Source organism: Bacillus rossius, chromosome 3 (genome assembly GCF_032445375.1).
Source record: "Bacillus rossius redtenbacheri isolate Brsri chromosome 3, Brsri_v3, whole genome shotgun sequence".
NCBI classification, from domain to species: domain Eukaryota; kingdom Metazoa; phylum Arthropoda; class Insecta; order Phasmatodea; family Bacillidae; genus Bacillus; species Bacillus rossius.
The window spans coordinates 61,681,217-61,701,080 of NC_086332.1; the positions used below are offsets into that span (position 1 = coordinate 61,681,217).

The following is a 19,864-nucleotide window of genomic DNA, read 5'->3' on the forward strand; positions in this document are numbered from 1 at the left end:
CAAACATGAGTCTACTCATCAGTTATACATCTGGATATAGTAAAAGTGAACATTATTCAAATTTATCTGAGAAATCAATGAAAACAACCTTAGAGTTATTCTATCAGATAACCAATTGCAAAAACTGAAATTAGCAATTACAGTGGCACTGTTAAAACACTTTCACATACTGTGATATTCCAGCTTTGACATACCAAACGTGTAATTTGGTTAATAAAACAAGTCCTTGATGTATTCCTTTCTCCAAGGTTGGACGCTTCAGTACAGAAGACAGAATGCCTCTGATTTTCCTTTACTAGAAGATGAAATTTCTGCATCTAATTGTGTCCCATTGAGTAGCGAATTCCGTAGAGTAGACAAAGTCTGGGAATCTTGTAAAATCGTTAGTTGCACCATACAATTCAGTATTCTTGTCGTCGCACTTCAAACTGCTACAGGACGCAAAATTCTTCATAAATCAAACACATTATATAACAGTCTCAACAGTTAATTCCCTAGGAATATTCTTTTTTATGTCCTCTGCTTATAAATTATAGTCACCATTTGTGTAAAATCAATTTATAGTAGTCAGGATGACTTAATTATCATTCTGAATAAAATTGATATTAGTTTCAATCACACTAAATCTCACAAAACTTTTCAAATTTTACAGGTCTTTACTCACATCTTACGTGTTTAACGGTGACTGTTCCAAACTGTTGACCTGGAAATACTAACGTCCGTCTTCTAGATATGTTAACCAATCAAAATTTCCCTTACAATATTGGACATTTTACAAGAAAACATTTAGTCATTTTGGAAGAAACATTCTTTCTTGATATGACTTATAAACCAACCAGTAGTTTACAGTAATTAATAATGTTATTTAATTTCAAAATTTGTATATATTTATTTGTGAAGTATTGCCACAACTTGTGTTTTGGGGAACTTTCTTCTTTTTCTTTTCATTATACTTCATAGTAACTTTTAACAACGATATCTTTGGATTTAAAAATATTTATTTGCCTACTTCCTCTATTCTTGCTTTTGAATTAGAAGGTCGATGGAGAATTTTTATTAGGAATGGTAAATTCGAACGGTGAGCATGAAAGAAAATAAGCAGCAGACTTGACTGAGACTTCGAGAAATGTACGTATCTAAAATTTATATAAAAGTTATAGTTCATCGCTGTCAATATTCGTCTAGAACTACATAATCGTCGTCGAAGGTATTCAAGAACTACATAGTCGTCATTGAAGATAGACCAGAACTACATAGTCGTCGTCGAAGATAGTCAAGAACTACATATGCGTCATCGAGGATAGTAAATCACTACATCATTATCAAGAATGTGAACAACTGCCCTTCGTCGTCATCAAGAATCGCCGGTTTGGAGACCCATCAACTAACCATCGCTGTCCACATCTGTACCACATCCAGCTGTACACACCGAGGGCCGCTGTTCCTGTGGAGTCATCATCAGGAAGATCGAGAAGCTGCTGTTCCTGTGGAGTCATCATCAGGAAGATCGAGAACTAGGACATCACTACGTCAGTACTAATGTAGTCACTGAGATGCGCAGTTCACGGTATAGTTGAAATATCATATCTTAAGGTGGTATTGTCCCTAACTTGCGGCATATTCTGAGGTAACTATGAACTACGAGAAATTTTTACATCTTTCCAACTTCACAAGCTTATAATTAGTAGCAGTACGTAACCCGACGGCAGTTTATCAATCTTATGTCTGATTCACCTACTTACACCCATATAAGGGATCGTCCATTAATCTTATGAGGCTCGAAAGGGGGAGGGGGGGGGGGGGGGGTTTTCGGAAAAATCACGAAATATCACAAGGGGGAAGGAAGGATGTAGAGAGATATCACGTGTATTTATTTTTTCACGCGATTTCTACTAAACCGAAAAGCGACGCGTGACCTTGACTCGCCGTAGCCAGGCAACAATATCCCCGCCCGGCTCGCCTTGCCAGTCGCCAGTAAGACTGTGATTTTGGCGCCGAATATACATGCTGTGCTTAATTTTCCACAATTAAATTAGATTATACCTATATTTAAAGATAATATTCTGAAATTTTTAAAAATATTTTGTACCAAAAAAATACACGTGATTTTTTTTTTTTTTTGGGAGGGGGGGGGGGGTAGTCTAAAACCTCACCACAAATCACTAGGGGGGAGGGGGGGTTAAAAATTTGCTAAAAAAACATCACATGATTAATGGACAACCCCTAACCTGAAATACTAACCAAAGAGTCCCGATTGAGCTAAAATAAGTTAAAACTTTACTACATTTGAATATAGCAATATTTGTAATATCAAGTTTCAAGATGATATTACAATATAAATATTAAATTTTGATTTGAAGAGGTTTCCTATTACACAGGTTGTGCAATATTAATCTTTTAAACCATTCTACTGAATATACATAGTTATTCTTATAAAAATTCCAATTATAATGTTGTAATGTGAAAACAATATCCTTTCCAGTAATACAACTATTCATATTACAACAGTGAATCGTTTGAGTTATTATTGGAATTGGAGTAAAAATTGAGATTAATGATAAGTATAATTTTGTGTTTATAAATAACACAGTGGATCACCTTAACGTAAATTGTTACTGATTGTTATTGATTCACCACCAATAATCATAAACATATACTCAGAGATCATTTATGTTCTTTAGAGGTTCTCAAATTTGGTACTAACCAAATTACTTTCTTTGTTGGTCTGCCAATAACCGGGCTAGTCAGATTGAACTAGGCGGTCACAGACTTAAATAAAGTGTATATAAAAAATTTAATTTTTAAATTTACAAAGTATCCTTGCCTTTGGCTGTAAACAAATTTGCAAAATCAAAGATATTAAATCAAACTAAGAAATCACAAATAAAAGTATATTTAACCATTCATAGAGGTAATGGAATTGCAAAGAGTAATTTTGAAAGAAAAATTTTTAAACTTCAAAATAGCAATTCCTTTCCTTTAGTCACTTGGCTTCAGGAAGAATATTTCTTACAAAAGAGAGGGTATATATTTATTCAAAATAAAATTGTTTTTGATCATTTATATAATGGTGTGTGTAAAAAAATTTCAATAACAATTGCTCAGTACCTAAAATAGTTCAAATTATACACTGAATGGCATGCAAATAAATGTTGCACTTATTAAAGGCTTACTATGGCATTTGAGATTGCACAGGATATGCAGTAGAGAGTCAAGCACATTCTTAGGGTACCTCTGAGGGTGAACCTAGCGTGTGTTCCACGATATGAAGATTCCTAATCACAAAAAAGCTGTGTGTAATACCTGCAATGTCATCTTAGGGTATCTTGGAGTTTTTCTCCTTCCTTCTTGTGTGCTTGGTTTAAAGTATATATGTGACTTCCTTGCAGGGCTTTCTTGAATGGTTCTACCTTTATGTAGCTTGTCATGAATTTTCCATTTCTTTATACTATAGAGTTATATCCCACAAAATTGAAATGTTTATTTTCTTTGCAATATCATAGAACAATACTTTGTTTGGTAAAAGTAATAAACAGTCTTATTTTACATCATCCTCTATGAAAAAATTTTAATTATATCCATGATGGTAAAAAAATAAAAAAATTTGTTCAATGTTTTTAAGATTAAAATATTTGCTATATGTAAAAATTTAAGAATGTTATCAGTTCTGGAACTATTGTAAATGAGTATGATTTCATAACCCTTATTAAAAGAAAGCTTATATTTGCTTCGAGTTAATTCAGCATATCATACAGTAAGAAGTTGATATTATTTGGACTAGAGCAAGAGCTTATTGTGTCAATTTTAAGAAGTTATTTAAATCCATAAATTTGTGTCATTGTCATGTCAGTGGCTTATTTTTCTCTTATCATTTAATAAAAAAAATTTGGTTGGCAATTTTAATTTAATTTATTTTACCGTTAGTATTTTATTTCCCCACTTTTCTTGCACCTTTTGTTCACCTAGGGTTGGCTACAGTGCCAGCAGGTGCTAAAAGATTTATATATATTTTTTTTTAATTTTGACTAGTGTGTAAGTTTGTAACTTTTTATATCAGTCTTTTGTAATATTTTTATTATCTTTTTAGTTATTTAAGTAACTGTGTGGGGCACATTACTGGTTATTATTTATTTCCCCTGTAAGTTTTTTTGATACCAGTGTTGGTGTGACATGCGACACTAGTCCCTGTGCACAGCGGCGGCAAGCCGGAGAGAGTGGAACTGTGAGTCGAGTCGCATCGCGCTCCGCCCGCAGAGTTCATGAGGCATGAGTGAAACGCTTGAGTGATTGTGCCTTTTTTCATCCACATAATATGTCCTTAAAGACTGTGCAGCGGAACCGGGTTTATGACTACGAGTGCACGAGAGTTTACAGTTCTGCACATCGGCTATTCACTGGGTGGCGTGCGTATTTCTATCTCCTGTCTATTGGTGATGCAATTGAGTGAAGGCCATGTTGGCTTCACCTGGCTACACTCGTACACATGCAAATCAAGGATCGTGAAGTGTGAGGGCGTAAGGAGAAGATGGGCCATATTACAGTTCGTAAGTACACTCTACACCATGCTGGCAACACTGGACTTCAAGTAAGTGGATCATTGAGTAAAAACTTGCCATGCCCTTCGCGCTGCAGCTTGCCTCATGTATTTGCCCTTTTGTCTTTTCAATGCTCCTGGTGTGACGTCACTACTGGACGCACCCTACTTGAATAGTAGAACTTTTAACGTAGTGCAGGTGAGTATGAATTTCAAAACTTTTTGCAAAAAAATTGGTTGTCTGTAAAGTCGGTTTACGGACGATAGTTTAACGTGACGTCATAACAAAAATTTGATGAAATGATTTATCCAGAAGAAAAAGAAATATGATATTCGGCCTGAGACTGAGCCGTAATAGGTTTTTGCAACCAAACCATTTAGGCATTAAAAATATTATATTCTTTGAGGAACATTTTTTTTTTAATTTTTCTATCTTTTGCATGATAAAATCTACCTCTTCATACTTTATGAATACAATTGAATCATTTTTATTGAATTATCACTTTTTTTATGGATACAAAGGAGTGAAATGAAATGTGCAATCGAATTAATAAATTTACTTTTATTTGCATTCATTAATTCAAATATATTTATTACTTTTGAAATGTTGCGTGCGCCGTATTTATTTTTACAAGTACAAAAAGATATTTTGCAACAGCTGGGTTTCGAATCCACAACCTTTAGTTCTAGAGTTAAGTACGCTAACCACACGCCCACGAGGCCATACTGAATAAATTTTAGTTTCAGATGTTATATATATGTTTATAAAAATTTTGTTCATGGTAGGGGAATAATATTAACACGATTTTATAACAAATACGCATCCCAAATATACCAAACTTATTTATAATGTGTTACAATATTTTTTTAAACATTGTGCAAAAGATCCTGGGTGTAATTTGAATTATTATGTGTAACTGTAAAACACCATTGTTGGTTCAAAACGTATTTGAATTTTCAACATTACTTTTAAATAACCTTACCGATAGTGCTGAAAATCGGTGGACGATCGTTAAATTACATAATATTAATAATTCAAACGACGAAAATATGATTGAAAAGTCAAATCGATGGTTGTTCCAATCGAGTGGAAGAGAGATGCCACGCATGCGTACAATGAGAATGAAGAGAGATGCCACGCATGCGTACAATGAGCAAACAGGATACATCCGTAGTGGGACACTTTTTCGTGCGTGCAGCCGGCGTTCATCGATTTATTAGACGTCACGTCAAAAAAAAACTGCTTTATCTTTTCACTGGCTAGTGTAATAAGAAGTAAATCTGAGTTAAGTTTAACTGGATTCTAACATTGTCTATTGTGTATGTGCACCCCAGGACTTTTGATGAGAACTTAATGAACTTTATCATTTTATTTGCATATATTAAGTTTTCTATGTGAGAATGCGGTAAACACCTTTTCTGCCATTCAACGCTATAATCAAAGGCCTTAATTGGTCCAAAAATATATTTTTTTTGTTAAATGGTCTATTATTTTTTGAAGTTTTAAATGGAAAACTCTTGAAATCAAAACATGTCTATCTTGTGATTTTTAATGTGAAAATAACTCAATTTTGGTGAAGGTGATAAAAAGATCCAGTCTCCCAAAGTTTCTAATACATGGAATCTTGGCTCTTTTCATCCATGTATCGTGGAGATTCTGACCTATAGTAGAAACACTAACATTTTGATCATTTACAACAATGTCTTGTAGATGTATATATAGTCCGGTCGATATACAAAGGTTCGTGCGTTTTTATAGGGGACCTTTTTTTTATGATTGGAAATCATTTTTGGAATGCCAAGGATGAAATTTAGCATGGGAGTCACCTTTGTAATTTTGGCATTTGGCTGCCATTTTGAAAAACAGAAACTAGTGTATGCTATATGATTTTTCAGGTTTATACACCACAGCCTGTGCATTTTTAAACAGGATTTTTATATTTAGTTTGAATTTCATTATTAACATTGAAAGAATGAAATTTAGCATGGGAGTCACCTTTGTAATTTTGGCATTTGGCCGCCATTTTGAAAAACAGAAACTAGTGTATGCAATATGATTTTTCAGGTTTATACACCACAGCCTGTGCATTTTTAAACAGGACCTTAATATTTAGATTGAATTTCATTATTAACATTTAGAGAATTAAATTTAGCATGGGAGTCACCTTGGTAATGTTGGAATTTGGCCGCCATTTTGAAAAACAGAAGCTAGTGTATGCTTTATGATTTTTCAGGTTTATACACCACAGCCTGTGCATTTTTAAACAGGACTTTTTTTTTACATATGGAAATGTCTTGAATGTAACATCACACATAGTTAATGTTCACTGTATATGAAAATCATCTCACTGATCTTCCACTGAATCACTATACTCTTCATCTGTATCGCTGGTTTCCAATGATGAGTCATAAAGAATTCCACTGACTTGCTCCTTTTCATCTTCTAATTCATTGTCACACTCCTCTGAAAGGGTTTCATTGGATTGAGGCAATTGGGTTCCAAATGGAAGTGCGGGTATGGTGTGTGTGACAGGTCGCAATCCATCTTTGTGCCTTTCCCACCCGAAGTTAGTAGGGGGCAACTGCTTTAGAAGTCTCGCATTCTTGTATTCATAAGCTTGCAAATGACTTCGGAGACAGTGTTGTCTAAATGAGTCCTCGTCTGGAGGCAACCTGGCAGAATCATAATGTCGTAACTGCCTCCATTTTCTTTCTCGTGCTTCACACAATCGTTGACTCACAGAGTCATTGTAGATAATCCTAATCGTTAACAACTCCAGTTGAATGAACATTTCATGGGATAGTTCTTTGCTGACTCCTAGTTGTAGTACTGTCTGTAGGTATGTCAGATTATTTGATTGGAGAATGTGTTTAATTGCTGTCACTTTGCCACAGCCAAAGAAACCTTCTACCGTGTCACAACCTGTAAATGTGTAGAGACCAAGAGCAGCACATGCTTTGTCTTTTTTAGAGAACAATGAGCGACAGATGTAGAATTCTGCAGAACTTCCCGATTTCCTTTTATACATGTACATATCCTGCTCGGTTATATGACTGATGTATGAAGCAATAACCCATACATCTGTGTCTTCGAAATCAAGTACAATTGGATGAGGATCATCTAATTGTGCTGCTTGGAAGAACGCCCTGATATCTGCTTCACATGGCAGTGGTGCTTCGAATCGGGGATCACATTCGTTGGATATGAGATCATAGCAGAGAAGATCTTTCGTGTAATACCAGTTAGTATTGTGCTTATAGGATTGCCATTCATTGAGAAGGAAGTGTTGAAGTCTTAGTTTATTTGCAGGCTTTGAGAGAAATGAACGCCATGCACTTCCTGTAGGCATTTGCTTGTCAGCAATGGGGTAAATGTTCGGCACGAACCCATACGATATCATACGACGTTTTTGCTCATGATATTTAGTACTGTCAATCAATGTTTCTTCGTTGTAAATATCATTGACTATGTGAAAAGCTACTGCTTCAGGATGGCGACTTAGTATGAAGTTGTAGAGGTTGTAGGCATAAAGACTCCAAGTCTTGCAAGCTGGTATCTTGTTCCAGGCCATTCCGAGATCTACGATAGCATGGTAAAGCGGTGGTGCCATCACAGGGTGCAGATCTAGTAATGTCATGAATTTTGACTTAACTGGTTTATGGAACATACCATCAGCTGTAAACAATGATAAACACACAGTTGTTATTCTATACTGCATGATATCCAGTAGTGTCATGGTCGCAGTTTCTCCACTTGTTAACATATCGACAACTTGCTTTGTTGCAGCATGATCTACCAATGTCCTCAGTGTTTGCCTGCTCTTTGCAGTGGAGGCAGTCTTCGTCGCAAACGTTTGGCTTTTCCTCTTTGTAATCGGGTTGTGGAGTGATGTAGTTTCTGAAGAAAGTCTGTTCAATATTGCTTCTGCCATGGCATTTCCCTCATCATGAGCTGTGTCCAAACTTTTCACTACATGTTCTGGTGCTGGCTGTCCAGTGCAAAGTGAGCGTAGAGTTGGCCGACTTAGGTCCCATGGGTTCGCATCCCATTCCTCTAGAGCAAGTTTCACTTCGTGAATCACTCGAAAGTCTTTCTTCATCCTCGATGGACCCAATTCTGGGTGGCTGTAAATAGGCTTCTTCATATCTATGGCTTCTTGCAATTGCTCTCTCAAGTACAACACAGCAGGCCTGCTTAAAATGTTAATAGCAATCATGGATAGATTCTTGGAAAATCCCACCCAGCCACCACTTCTACGGTTCTTGGATTGTTTGTTCATAGTCATTTCAATGACCTGGTCAGGAGGCAATTTGCTGTAACTCTTGCCAGTCAATGAAAATGAGTATATTGAAGCCATATGTTTCTTCTCATTATCTGTCAAGTTGGACATTCGCCAATAATAGAGAGAGAGGAAGCGAAGGTAATTTATGTTTCCATATGATGCTAGTAGAGGAAGCATTCTACGACAACTGTTTAAGTATTCATCAAAATTTACTCCACTCCGTAGACAGTGGTAGTGCTGAAACAAGACTTCCACATCAATAATATAAGATAGCCAAAATTTTGCCATATCTGAGTTACTGTCAAAGATATTTTGGAACATCAATTGCACGAATTCATTAAATGAGTGTGATGCAACAAATTCATCAAATTCTTTTTCTGTTGAAATATCCACCACCTGTTCTAAGCCTTCAAGTATATCTGGGTGATTTTCAATGTAACTTTGTGTAAGCATATGTATTAAAGCTTCTGCTATCAATTTGTGCAGACGCATTGCCCTGTTGTAATGTTTCCCAGATAATGCTTGACTTAAACTTCCTACAGCTACAACACCTGCAGCAACAGCTAATTCTTCGATACCACTTCCAGAATATCTTTTTCCTACAGCATTAAGGTATGACAATTCTGTGTGAAATCCACCTAACACACCCTTTACGAGAGACCACCTATCCTCATCCTCGCATAGGCATTCTTCAATATATTTATATATTGCTTGGTCACCAACAAGTTGAATAAGAGGCATTTTTTTGTGTTTGGCAACTCGTTGGCACCAATTCAACACATCTTTGACAACTTCCTTACCTGGTGGTTGTGAATAAGATTTGACATTATATGTTTCCCACTTGTCCGTATCACTTGAAAGGTGACAATGGTAACCAGTATATGAAGGCACAGTTCCTTCTTTTTGAATCACACGGTGAAGTGAGTGAGCTACCAGTCTGTGAACTGTTACAGTGTTTTCAGCAGGTTTCAATTGATGTGGTTGTGGGTCGCTATGTATGCCATCATTTTGCAAGTTTTTGGTAACAACAGGGCAAACTAGAGCTCTTCTGGCTTCAGGCGTTGGTATAATTAATGTTGTGCTATTCGTCTGTGCATCACAACGAAAAGATTTTGATTGTGCCATTATGACATTCGTGTAATGACTAGTCTCAGAACCGGTAAGTCCGTCTTCTTTAAAATCATCATTATCCATCACTACTGTTCCCGGCTGACCTGATGCTATTTGTTGTGGACATATTAGGATATCTGAACCAGTATTATTAAGTTCTCCGTTGTTGTGTTGCTGTAATGCTAATGCTGACAACTCGTCGAGTACATCATCATATGAAATGCCAATTCTCAATTTTTTGAGAACATTGATAAGCTCCTTGCTGCCCGTCAAGTTGTGTACAGATATTGATAAACTTACTTGCAGTGGTTGGCGTTTTCTTGTAATTAAATGCATTACACCTTCAGATAGGAAACGAACAGCTGACTGCAAACGTTCTTCAACAACTGCACGGTCTTCTTCCAATTTAGCATAAGGGTCAGCAAGCAAGGCTATTAAGTTATGGATGTCATTAGGGGTATTATCATTCTTGAGTTCTTCAACCTGGCATGGCCATGGTATTCCAGGCACTTTTCTATGTTTACCATGTAGAATTTTAGCAACGTTCTGTATCAAATTTGAAGTGTTCATGCCCCAACTATTCAAAGCACTTTCCACATATGCCCCACCATGCTTAGTAAAAAACACTATTGAAGATTCGTTTCGCCGGTATCTCGGCTGAAATCCAATATTGTTTCCAAAACGTGTTTCCAGTTTTTGGCGAAGGGAACGTAGGGCGTATTTGTCGTCACATGTGTTTCTGATTTCTTCATTTCTGATCATCATGTCTCTCTGAATTTGCTCATATTCTGACAATAAGTCTCTCAGAGTATAAACCTCTTTGCGGATGTCCAAGTACTCAACAATATATTCACACAGGCTATTAAATGCTTCAGTTTGTTTTTCTTCCAACCATTTTAATCGCTGTTGCTTATGTTCCTTTTTTATGCCGCTCGCATTCTGGTGGTACACTGGTCTGCAGTATGTCTTCCAACAGTCTTTGTGATATTTAATATCCAACGCAGCTGCTTTCCGTATCCCTCCTTCATTGTCACAGAAAGTAATTATAGCCTGCAGTCTATCCTTAGTTTGTTTATCATCAACGTACTCGACTGCTTTGGAGAAAGTTTTCCAAGCATCTTGTGTTTCCAGTCTGTGAACCTTCACTGGTGTTCTTCCACCAACATTGTTTCTAACAGTTTTTCCCTCCAAGGTTTCTGTACAGAAAACACAAACAGATTTAGAAACAATGCGGCTGCTTCGTATGCGTTGTTCTTTTGTGTGTTCTGCAGAGGTACCAGCAGCTTCTCCCACATTTTCTTCAGGCATAGATTTTCTATAATATGTATCCTGTGCTCGTAATAGCTTATGACCAACGACTTCAAGCCTGCAGACTTTATGAATTTTCCTAGGCAAAGCATTTACCTGTATCTTTTCGTGAATATCATCAAAGCTCGTCCCTAAATCCTTCCATTCTAGTGCTTTTTCTGCAATTTTGTTCCAGGTGTCCTGATTTGGATTCTGTAGTGGATTTCTTTTAGATGTAGTTGATTGCTTACATATCACACAGTCGTCTTCTGCACGTGTTTTTGTTTTCTTGCCAATAGGTTCAGGTGGCGATGCATTCAATAATGCATGTCTTTTTCTTAATTTTGATGCACCAGGATCATCCATTTTCCATTTCTATTGTACTAACTCACTGCAACAAAGAAAAGAAAATATATACAGACTATAGTACTAACATAACAATTACACATAGGACATTTGAGACTTCCAATTAAAACTGTCATATAGTATATACTGGTTTCTTTTTTTACATTAATAGCACGTAAATGCTAAAATTAAACAAATGTCTACCATGCTAACTACATTATATAATGTAATGAATGAAATGTAATTATTAAAAAAAGCCCCGACCTAAAAAAAAGGGTTAGTTTGGTGAATATACCAAGAATTATCATGTAAAAGCACTGGGTTTTGTTTTTTCAATATGGCGGCCAAATGCCAAAATTTCAGAAATGGCTCCCATGCTTAAATTCCTCTTTGGCTTACCAAAAATGGATTGTAATAATAAAAAAAAGGTCCCCCTTTAAAAACGCACGGACTTCAATAATTTCTACTGGACTAATATTAATCAGCACTCGATTTTTTTTTATTCCTCCTCATAAATTCAAGCTGTTCAGATATCATTTGTTCTTACCATAAGCCTGAAAACATAAAATTTCATACATGATATAGTTTGTGCATCATCATTTTGTCGTCAAATGTTGTGATGCAGTGCCCATCATCTCTTCGTGGAAAAAGTATAGGGGGGGGGGGGGGGGGGGGGGGGGGGGGGGGTTCCTGTAATGGATTATACAATCTTAAGGTTAGGATAATTGAGCTAGTAGTAAGAACTAGTAACAGAATATGTGAAGATATTATCTATCCAGTTAATTTAACAAGTTTTCTAAATTGTTAAAATTGAAAATTAGTGTAAAACAATATCCTTCTTGTGGAGTGTGCAAAAAGTTTATCTTAAAAGGACTGTGAAACTGTGGCACTCTGTAAGTATTATCAAGAATATATTTCAATTAATTTTAGAGCTATAACAATCTTTTACGAAAAGTGAATCTAGATATGTGCTTCGGTCAGAAAGAGAAGCTAAGTTAGGTATTGCTTTAAAGTCTATAAGTTTGAATATTTTATTTTTAATTGATTCAATTATATCTCTTTCGGATGAATTGATAGTACTATTCCAAATTACTGAAAAATATCCCAATTTAGATCTAATTAATGAAAAATAAAGAGGGATTTGAATCAGAAGTAGTAGGCATAAAATTGATATTTGAGTAAGGCTAAAGTTCTTCTAGAACTACTGGCTAGGTGGTTAACATGATAGTGAAAATTTAATTTGGTATAAAATAATTCCAGTATCTTTAAAAGTGGATGATTTTGGGATTACAGTGTTATCTGGTTTGTAATCATATTTAACAGGAAAATATTTCCTAGTGATAGATATGATTTAGTCCCCCCCCCCCCCCCCCCCCCCCTATTAAGAGATACTGAATTAAGTTCGCACCAATTGAAAATTTCATTGATATAATTTTGTAATAATAAACAACAATCATTAAAAGAGTTCATTTTACTACAAATTTTGAGGTCATCAGCAAGCAGTACTCCAGTGGAGTGATTGGAAACATAAGAAATCATCAATGATTATATTAAAGAGTAAAGGGTGTTTGGGTACCTTGTGGAACACCAGAAGTGGTTATATAGGGTAAAGAGTTGCAGTTAATGGATACAAAGCAGCTTCTAGCTGGAGAACCAGTTAACAAAATTGTTGCTTAGACCCAAATTGGATCATTTGCCAAGAAGAATTTCATGATTAACAGTATCAAAAGTTTTTGTTAAATCAAAATACAGTAAACTCTCGCAAATCCGTGGGTGTCGGGGATTTATGACCTTCGGATTTTTGAAAACTTCGGATTTTTGAAAAATTTTCATTAAAATACAAAAAAAAATTCTAAAAGATAAGATGGTAGTCAATGAACATGTAATACTACCACAGGACGTCATAATAAACAAGACACTTGAGAAGTTAACAGAATGGTACGTAAGCAATACCAGTGTAGTCCATTCATAGTAAATGAAGCACCCGAGAAATTTTTTTTCCTGAAAATTTACAGCCTGGCCTGATTAAATTTAACACACCCATTTGTTCAAGTTGGTAGTAAATTGTGTAAAAAGTAATTTAAAGTCATCTTAAATTAAATTAATGGCACCCGAAGTCGCACTTTGATGTGAAAGAGCTAGGCGTAGCAATGTGGCGTGCGCTGAAACGGGAAGCCCCTTGATAAGGGGAAGTGAATTTAGGAGGGGCGGTTGAGAGAAGCGATACGTAGCTGGCAAGAGACTCAAGGCCACTCCCTCACAGACACACGGCCAGTCCAGTTAAACTAAAGAGAAACGGGAGAAATAAAAAAAAAATCATTTGTTAATTGTACACTAGAACCATCAAAAAATCTGAAATTTTGGCACAAAACAAAAATAATCGGGGGAAAAATGGTAAAACTCACAATAAAAGCTTATACAAAGCTATTATTTAACATGCAGCATATATTTTGTGCTGGTTTATAGTGCACTTACTAATGTTCGTATAAGAAGAGAAAAAAAAATTGGACAGTCCGTTTAAAAACACGGCAGCAGTAGCTTGTGCGACGTAAGTGGGAGTGCGAGAATCTCGTCTAGACAGGCTGGCGGCTGCAAAGGCAGCGGATGCATGACGTCATACGGCTTACCTCTCCCTCCCAGACAACAAACCATCTCTCTCCCTCTCTCCAGCCCTCTAGCCATTTTCTGCGTGTGAAACTGTCAACATCCTTCCTCCCCTACTCCACACTGCATGCGACGAAAGCCAGGTTGTATAGTCCATTCCCGGTAAAATGAACATTTTTTTAAGGCCCCCCACGGCAGCCATTTACCGTTAATTTTTTGATACAATTTGTTTGTTAGTTACAGAACATTATTTCTGCTGGAAAATCTCTGAAACTTCAAAATTTCTTTAATGGAAAAATTTAGCAGGGCGGTTAGAGTATTTATTTTTACCGCAAATGAACTATACTCACCTTCCCTCCGGCCAGCATTCCCGGCGTGTGACGCATGACAACTACAGTCGTGTGCCGCGCACAGCTAGGAAACTTGTCACTGGCAACATGTTTCACACACTGACACACGGTGCCCAGAGCTTCAGGAAAACCTACGCGATTTCCAACCTACTCTAAATATCCGACTGGAGTCTGTTTACGAAAAGCATTTAAGAATTTGCTAATGCCCAACTGTTTTTTTTATATCGGATTAAGAGGAGTTAAAATGGCTAAAAGGCATGGTTTTGAAGTTTTAGGTGTAAAAAACCGTTAAAAAATTTCTTGAAAGCACCAGAGGAAAAGGCATTACACCTTTATCTTTATTTTCCCGCCATATAATGTTACGGTCACCGCTCAAATTTCACAGTTATCTGACGGGAACGAGATGACTGCGCGCCAGTTCAGAGCCTTTTACCGCGCTATAAATATCAGTGAGCGTCGCTCTTATCATCCACTGAGAATAGTGATACATACATCTAAACAGTAACGATCATGTCACTTCGGAAATACCCCGGATTTCTGAGAACTTCGGATTCTCGGGCCACGGACTGGCGAGAGTTTACTGTAGCAGGTAACGACCTGACCTCTTTTAGTAACTTCATTGAAAATAGGATTAAGATAGGTAATAATACTGGTAGCAGTGGTCATTCCTGATCTAAACCCATGTTGATACAGAGATAATAAAGGGAAATTTATGATAAAATTAATTTTTTCAACAATTTTAGAAAGACCATTGAGAAGAGAAATAAGTTTTTACACGCTTTATATTAGCTTCACCTGTATGTATGTACGTTTGTTTGTATGTTTGTAACCGACTCCTTTGGGTGTGATTTTGACCCACTTTAAACGGCCATATTTCATTCAAACTTTGTAGATTTATCGAGGACCGATGACAATACACTAATTTGATAAGATTATTCCATTATTCAATTTGCAAAATAAAATTTTTTATAATTTATATAATTTCACAATATTTAGTAGGCTGAAAGAAAATAGTTTGCACATTGTAAAGAAAACCATTCGCTCATTTGCGAACTCTTTTCTTTCAGTTTGTCATTGGCGCGATATAAACAAAGCCTACTAAATATTGTGACATTTAATTAAATGAAAAGTGAGAGTGAATTATGATTATTGTGAACAATATACTTTCTTGAAGATAATATTATATTTGTAAAAATATGGAAAAAAAAAACCTGAAATAAGGGCTTTAATCCTTTAACAGGCAAACATTTATTTCAAATTAATCTTAAAACGTTTTGTGGTTACCTGCGTTGACCACGCTTGTTTTACTCCGAAAAATCATAAATTTTTTTGTTTGGTTAGGATTTTCTATTATTTTAGTCGATTTCCTTACATGATTTTATATATGATTCTGAAGTTTGAAAATAATTTGACCTCACGTAGTCTTTGGAAAATAGCATTTTGTGGTGGTTAGCACAGGCAACCACAATACCTTATTGTTGGCGACTTGCATTCTTGAATACGAATGTTGTAATAGATTTGTGGTTGGTCCAGGTAACCACATAGTAGTTTATTGGTACCTAGTAAAAATGCTATAATGATCATTGCGTTATGTTTCTTTTTTTTTATTTCAATAATGTATACAAAATGTATTTATGTATAAGTTATATTTTGTAGTGAGATAGATTTTACAAGTTAAATTTCTTTATAATACTAGCAAGGGCTTAAAAAATGTATTATATAACATTTCTTGACAGTAGCACGTCAATACACAATTACATGAATCACAACTAAGCAGTATAAATTTTTTCTTAACTATTTAAACAATATATAAGCTATATATAAAGAGAAAAAAAAACACTAAAAAATCAATATAATGATTTTACAAAATATTTGTGCATATAGATTATTAAAAATAACTATATTTGAAACTTATCAATAAACCTTAAAAAATATCATTGTATGATAAATCTTAAAATTGCATGGTATTTCAGTACTTACATCAAGTAGGTACGGCATTGAAAATACAAAGACACATTAAAAAATACAACTCAGTTAAAACTAATAGTTTATATTAAATGTAATTTTTTTAAATTTAACAAAACAAAATAAAGGAATTTAATTCAATTTTGAAGCTGTGGCTTTGCCCATGTTTTCGTGGAACTGTTGGAAACAAGGGACTTTGCACAATGCAACATCACACATTTTACAAACCAAATTACTTCGAACAGGTTTATTCCTAGTGCTACAATTGGCACATCTTCTCGATGTACCTTTAATTGGCAAATGTCCTTCTGTATTAGGAACTGTTACGATTGGACTTAAATTAAACTTTTTTTTTGTGATAACATTTTTCTTTTTTGTAACTCTGCTGCAAAATTCTCCTATTAACTGATCTGCAAGCTGACTCCGAAACATCAAATGTGTTACTGGTTTTTTTTTGTAGTTTCTTCATCTCTAATTTATAGAGTATGTATGAATTGACAACAGCAGCATAAATCAAGTAATAAAAAACTTTAACCCACCAACGTCTTGATTTCCACTGAATATTGTAATATGATGTTAACTGATCAAATAAATCAACACCTCCCATATACTTATTATACGATGCCACAGCCACAGGACAAAGTAATTGATCTTTCTGACCATGTATGTTTTTCCTCGAAATAGAACAGGTTTCAGATGGATCGTCCATTGAACTTACATACTATACAAACTGACTTTGTTCCCCTATCTTTCCATTTTACTAATCCCATATCTCTGGTGCTTACATAATCATATTCTCCCAAAGTTAGGTTTTTGTCATTTTTCAATAAGTCTTTGGGGAAAAACTTTTTTGTTTGCAGAATTGTGGAACAATTGAAACATCCCTTCAATAAAAGTTTCTTCACGAGACTGAAACTAGAAAAGAAACGATCAAAGAAAATACAATATCCTAAATTCTCATATCCTCGCACCAATCCTAGAACTACACTCTCGCCCAAAGGTCCCTCTCTAGTTGCTGTTTTGCCTGCATAAAAGTCATACCCTATCATATATCCAGTAACTGAGCAGCAAATTACCCAAATTTTAAAACCTCGTTTAATTGGTTTGAGAGGCAGATATTGCTTGAATGACGACCTTCCTTTAAATGCAATCATGCTCTCATCTATAGATAAAAATCTACTTGGGCTAAAAACCTGTCTGAAAACTGCATTAAAATGATTTAAGATTGGCCGTACTTTAAAAAGTTTGTCAAAATTCAGACTGGAGCGTTCAGGCATTTTGGTATTATCATTGAGATGAAGCATTCTTAAAATAAACAGGAATCTTTTCAAAGTCATTATTTTTGAAATTCTGTCATTTGTAAAATTTGGATTTGACGACCAATACAAACGCAGTGATGGCAGTTTGTTGAAACCCATTATTATGCTAATACCTATAAATGCATTCAATTCAGCCACCGATATGTTTAAAACTTGCCCTTTCTGTGAAGCATACAGAGTTGTTTGTTCCACAATCAATTGTGCAATTTGTAAATTAAAGAATAAGAAAAAAATTTGGGACACAATGCTCGTGCTGATGTCAACTTTTGCCCCAAAATATGCTTTAAAATTACTTTTTTCAAATTTTGACTTAATGTTTTTACATTGTGCATCTGAACCTTTGATCCAAATTGGTTCAAAGGAACTAGTTTCTTCATCCTCTTGCCCTTCACCCGTGACATCTTCTGTACCACCTTCCTCTGCAATGATACGCGGGACAATGTCTGGTGTGTCATGTACATTGTCAGGCGAACCATCAAGTTCATCGTCGATGTCTGGGGTTCCTGTTGGTGTTCCTGGGCTCGTAACTGTTGACGGCAAATTTTCTCTGTCAGAAGTAAAATTATGATAATCGAAGGCTATATAGTTAACATATTATTGCATTCTTTTCACCTTAGATACATTCTTCACGTTACCTTTTTGGGCGCTTTGCTGCTGGGGCTGGGCTAAAAGCTGCTCCAACAGGAATAGCATCGTCAGCATCGCTGTCCCCACCATCTTCTGAGTTAAGAGCCTGATCTTCAGTTAGAAGAGCAAATCTTTGGTATATTTCTTCTACTGTCAGGCCTTCCAGCTCTGACACTGGTATCGTAAACGATGCCATTTCCCTTGAATAATTAATGTCACAGGAAATTAACACCTAAATTATATAAATATAATAACATTTCTAACTGCAACAGATGACAAACCATTTTAGAATATCTTTAGTACTAATTATAATGTATTTAAATAATGAAAGTATTTCTGCGAGAATTGATCTCGCCAGTATTTCTCACAATAACATATTTGCTAAAAAAAAATATGTTTTAAAATACATTAAAAGTTATTTTTAGATATGCTGTGAATATATTATTAACACAAAGCTATGCCAAAGGTATGTTAATAAGCCATACAAAAAACAAAAAGACTATTAAGAGCCTGGGGGTTAGCCTGCAAGGCCCAATAAAATGAATTTTTATGATTTTTAAAGAACATGTTTTGCATAATTGACTATATCCTTAAAATTACAAACATTTAATAAGTGTACTTATCAATTTTTCCACAATGTATGTATTTTCTGTTCTTGAAAATCTTTAGTTAAAACTAGCAGCTTGTTACACAAAGCAAAAAACAGTGGTGCGAGTAGGGACTTGTGGTCTTCCCAGCTAACCACAAAGTGAAATTTTTGTATTTCCATCAGTGCTAGACTGTGATAGCTAGAATTTTTTTACCAGAATGGAAAACACAAAACACTTTCTGCTTGAGTATACACTCTATGGCCCTTAACAAGAAAAAAAAATACTGATTCTAGGTGTGGTCATCTGAGGTTCCCACAAAACCTCTGTGGAATTTCATCTCATAAAATGAAGGTATTACCAAAGCAGTGTTATGTGGTTGTTTGAGGCAACCACAAAGCTATAAAGGTTAAATGTTGTTTCTTTCGTTAAATAGAGAAACACAATTACATCTTTGTTTCATTTTACCAATTAAATTAACCAAGAGTGAAACATTATTATAAAACAATATTTTCTGCAAATATTTCACGAAACATGGAAAAATTGAGGTTTGATTTTGCTGGGAAACCAACAGCAGATGGGAAATCAAACACCATATGCATAGCCTCAATAGCTACACCTGATGGGCAGATTTTTGGGTAAATCTGTATTGTACGGATTAGCGCCAATAAAATCGTACAAATATGAAATAACTTTCATTATATGCTCTTTTACGTCCTCTTTTCAAAACCGCCTGCGAAGATTAAAAATTCCAATTACTTTTGGAGATATTGCCGTTCTTATTTTGCAATACAAGCCCTATGTAATCATTCAACAGACGCCATTTTATATTTTGCCGTGTGTGCGTGAATGC

The 19,864-nt window shown here is 35.4% G+C and overlaps 1 protein-coding gene across 2 annotated transcripts in view; it reads right to left on the reverse strand.

The window, feature by feature from the left end:
* Nucleotides 1–4,941: 4,941 nt before the first annotated feature.
* LOC134530774 (piggyBac transposable element-derived protein 4-like) overlaps nucleotides 4,942–19,864 on the reverse strand; it is a 31,779-nt gene continuing 16,856 nt past the window's right edge. The window contains exons 3-4 of one of the 2 annotated variants that reach the window (XM_063365953.1): nucleotides 18,433–18,624; nucleotides 12,944–18,344 (exon numbers count right to left, since the gene is read on the reverse strand). In XM_063365953.1, coding sequence (XP_063222023.1) covers nucleotides 17,171–18,344; nucleotides 18,433–18,620 — 1,362 coding nt within the window. In that variant the 5' untranslated portion in view covers nucleotides 18,621–18,624 and the 3' untranslated portion in view covers nucleotides 12,944–17,170. Of the gene's footprint in view, nucleotides 11,606–12,943; nucleotides 18,345–18,432; nucleotides 18,625–19,864 lie in introns of those variants that run through there. The other variant, XM_063365952.1, reaches the window with a different exon arrangement.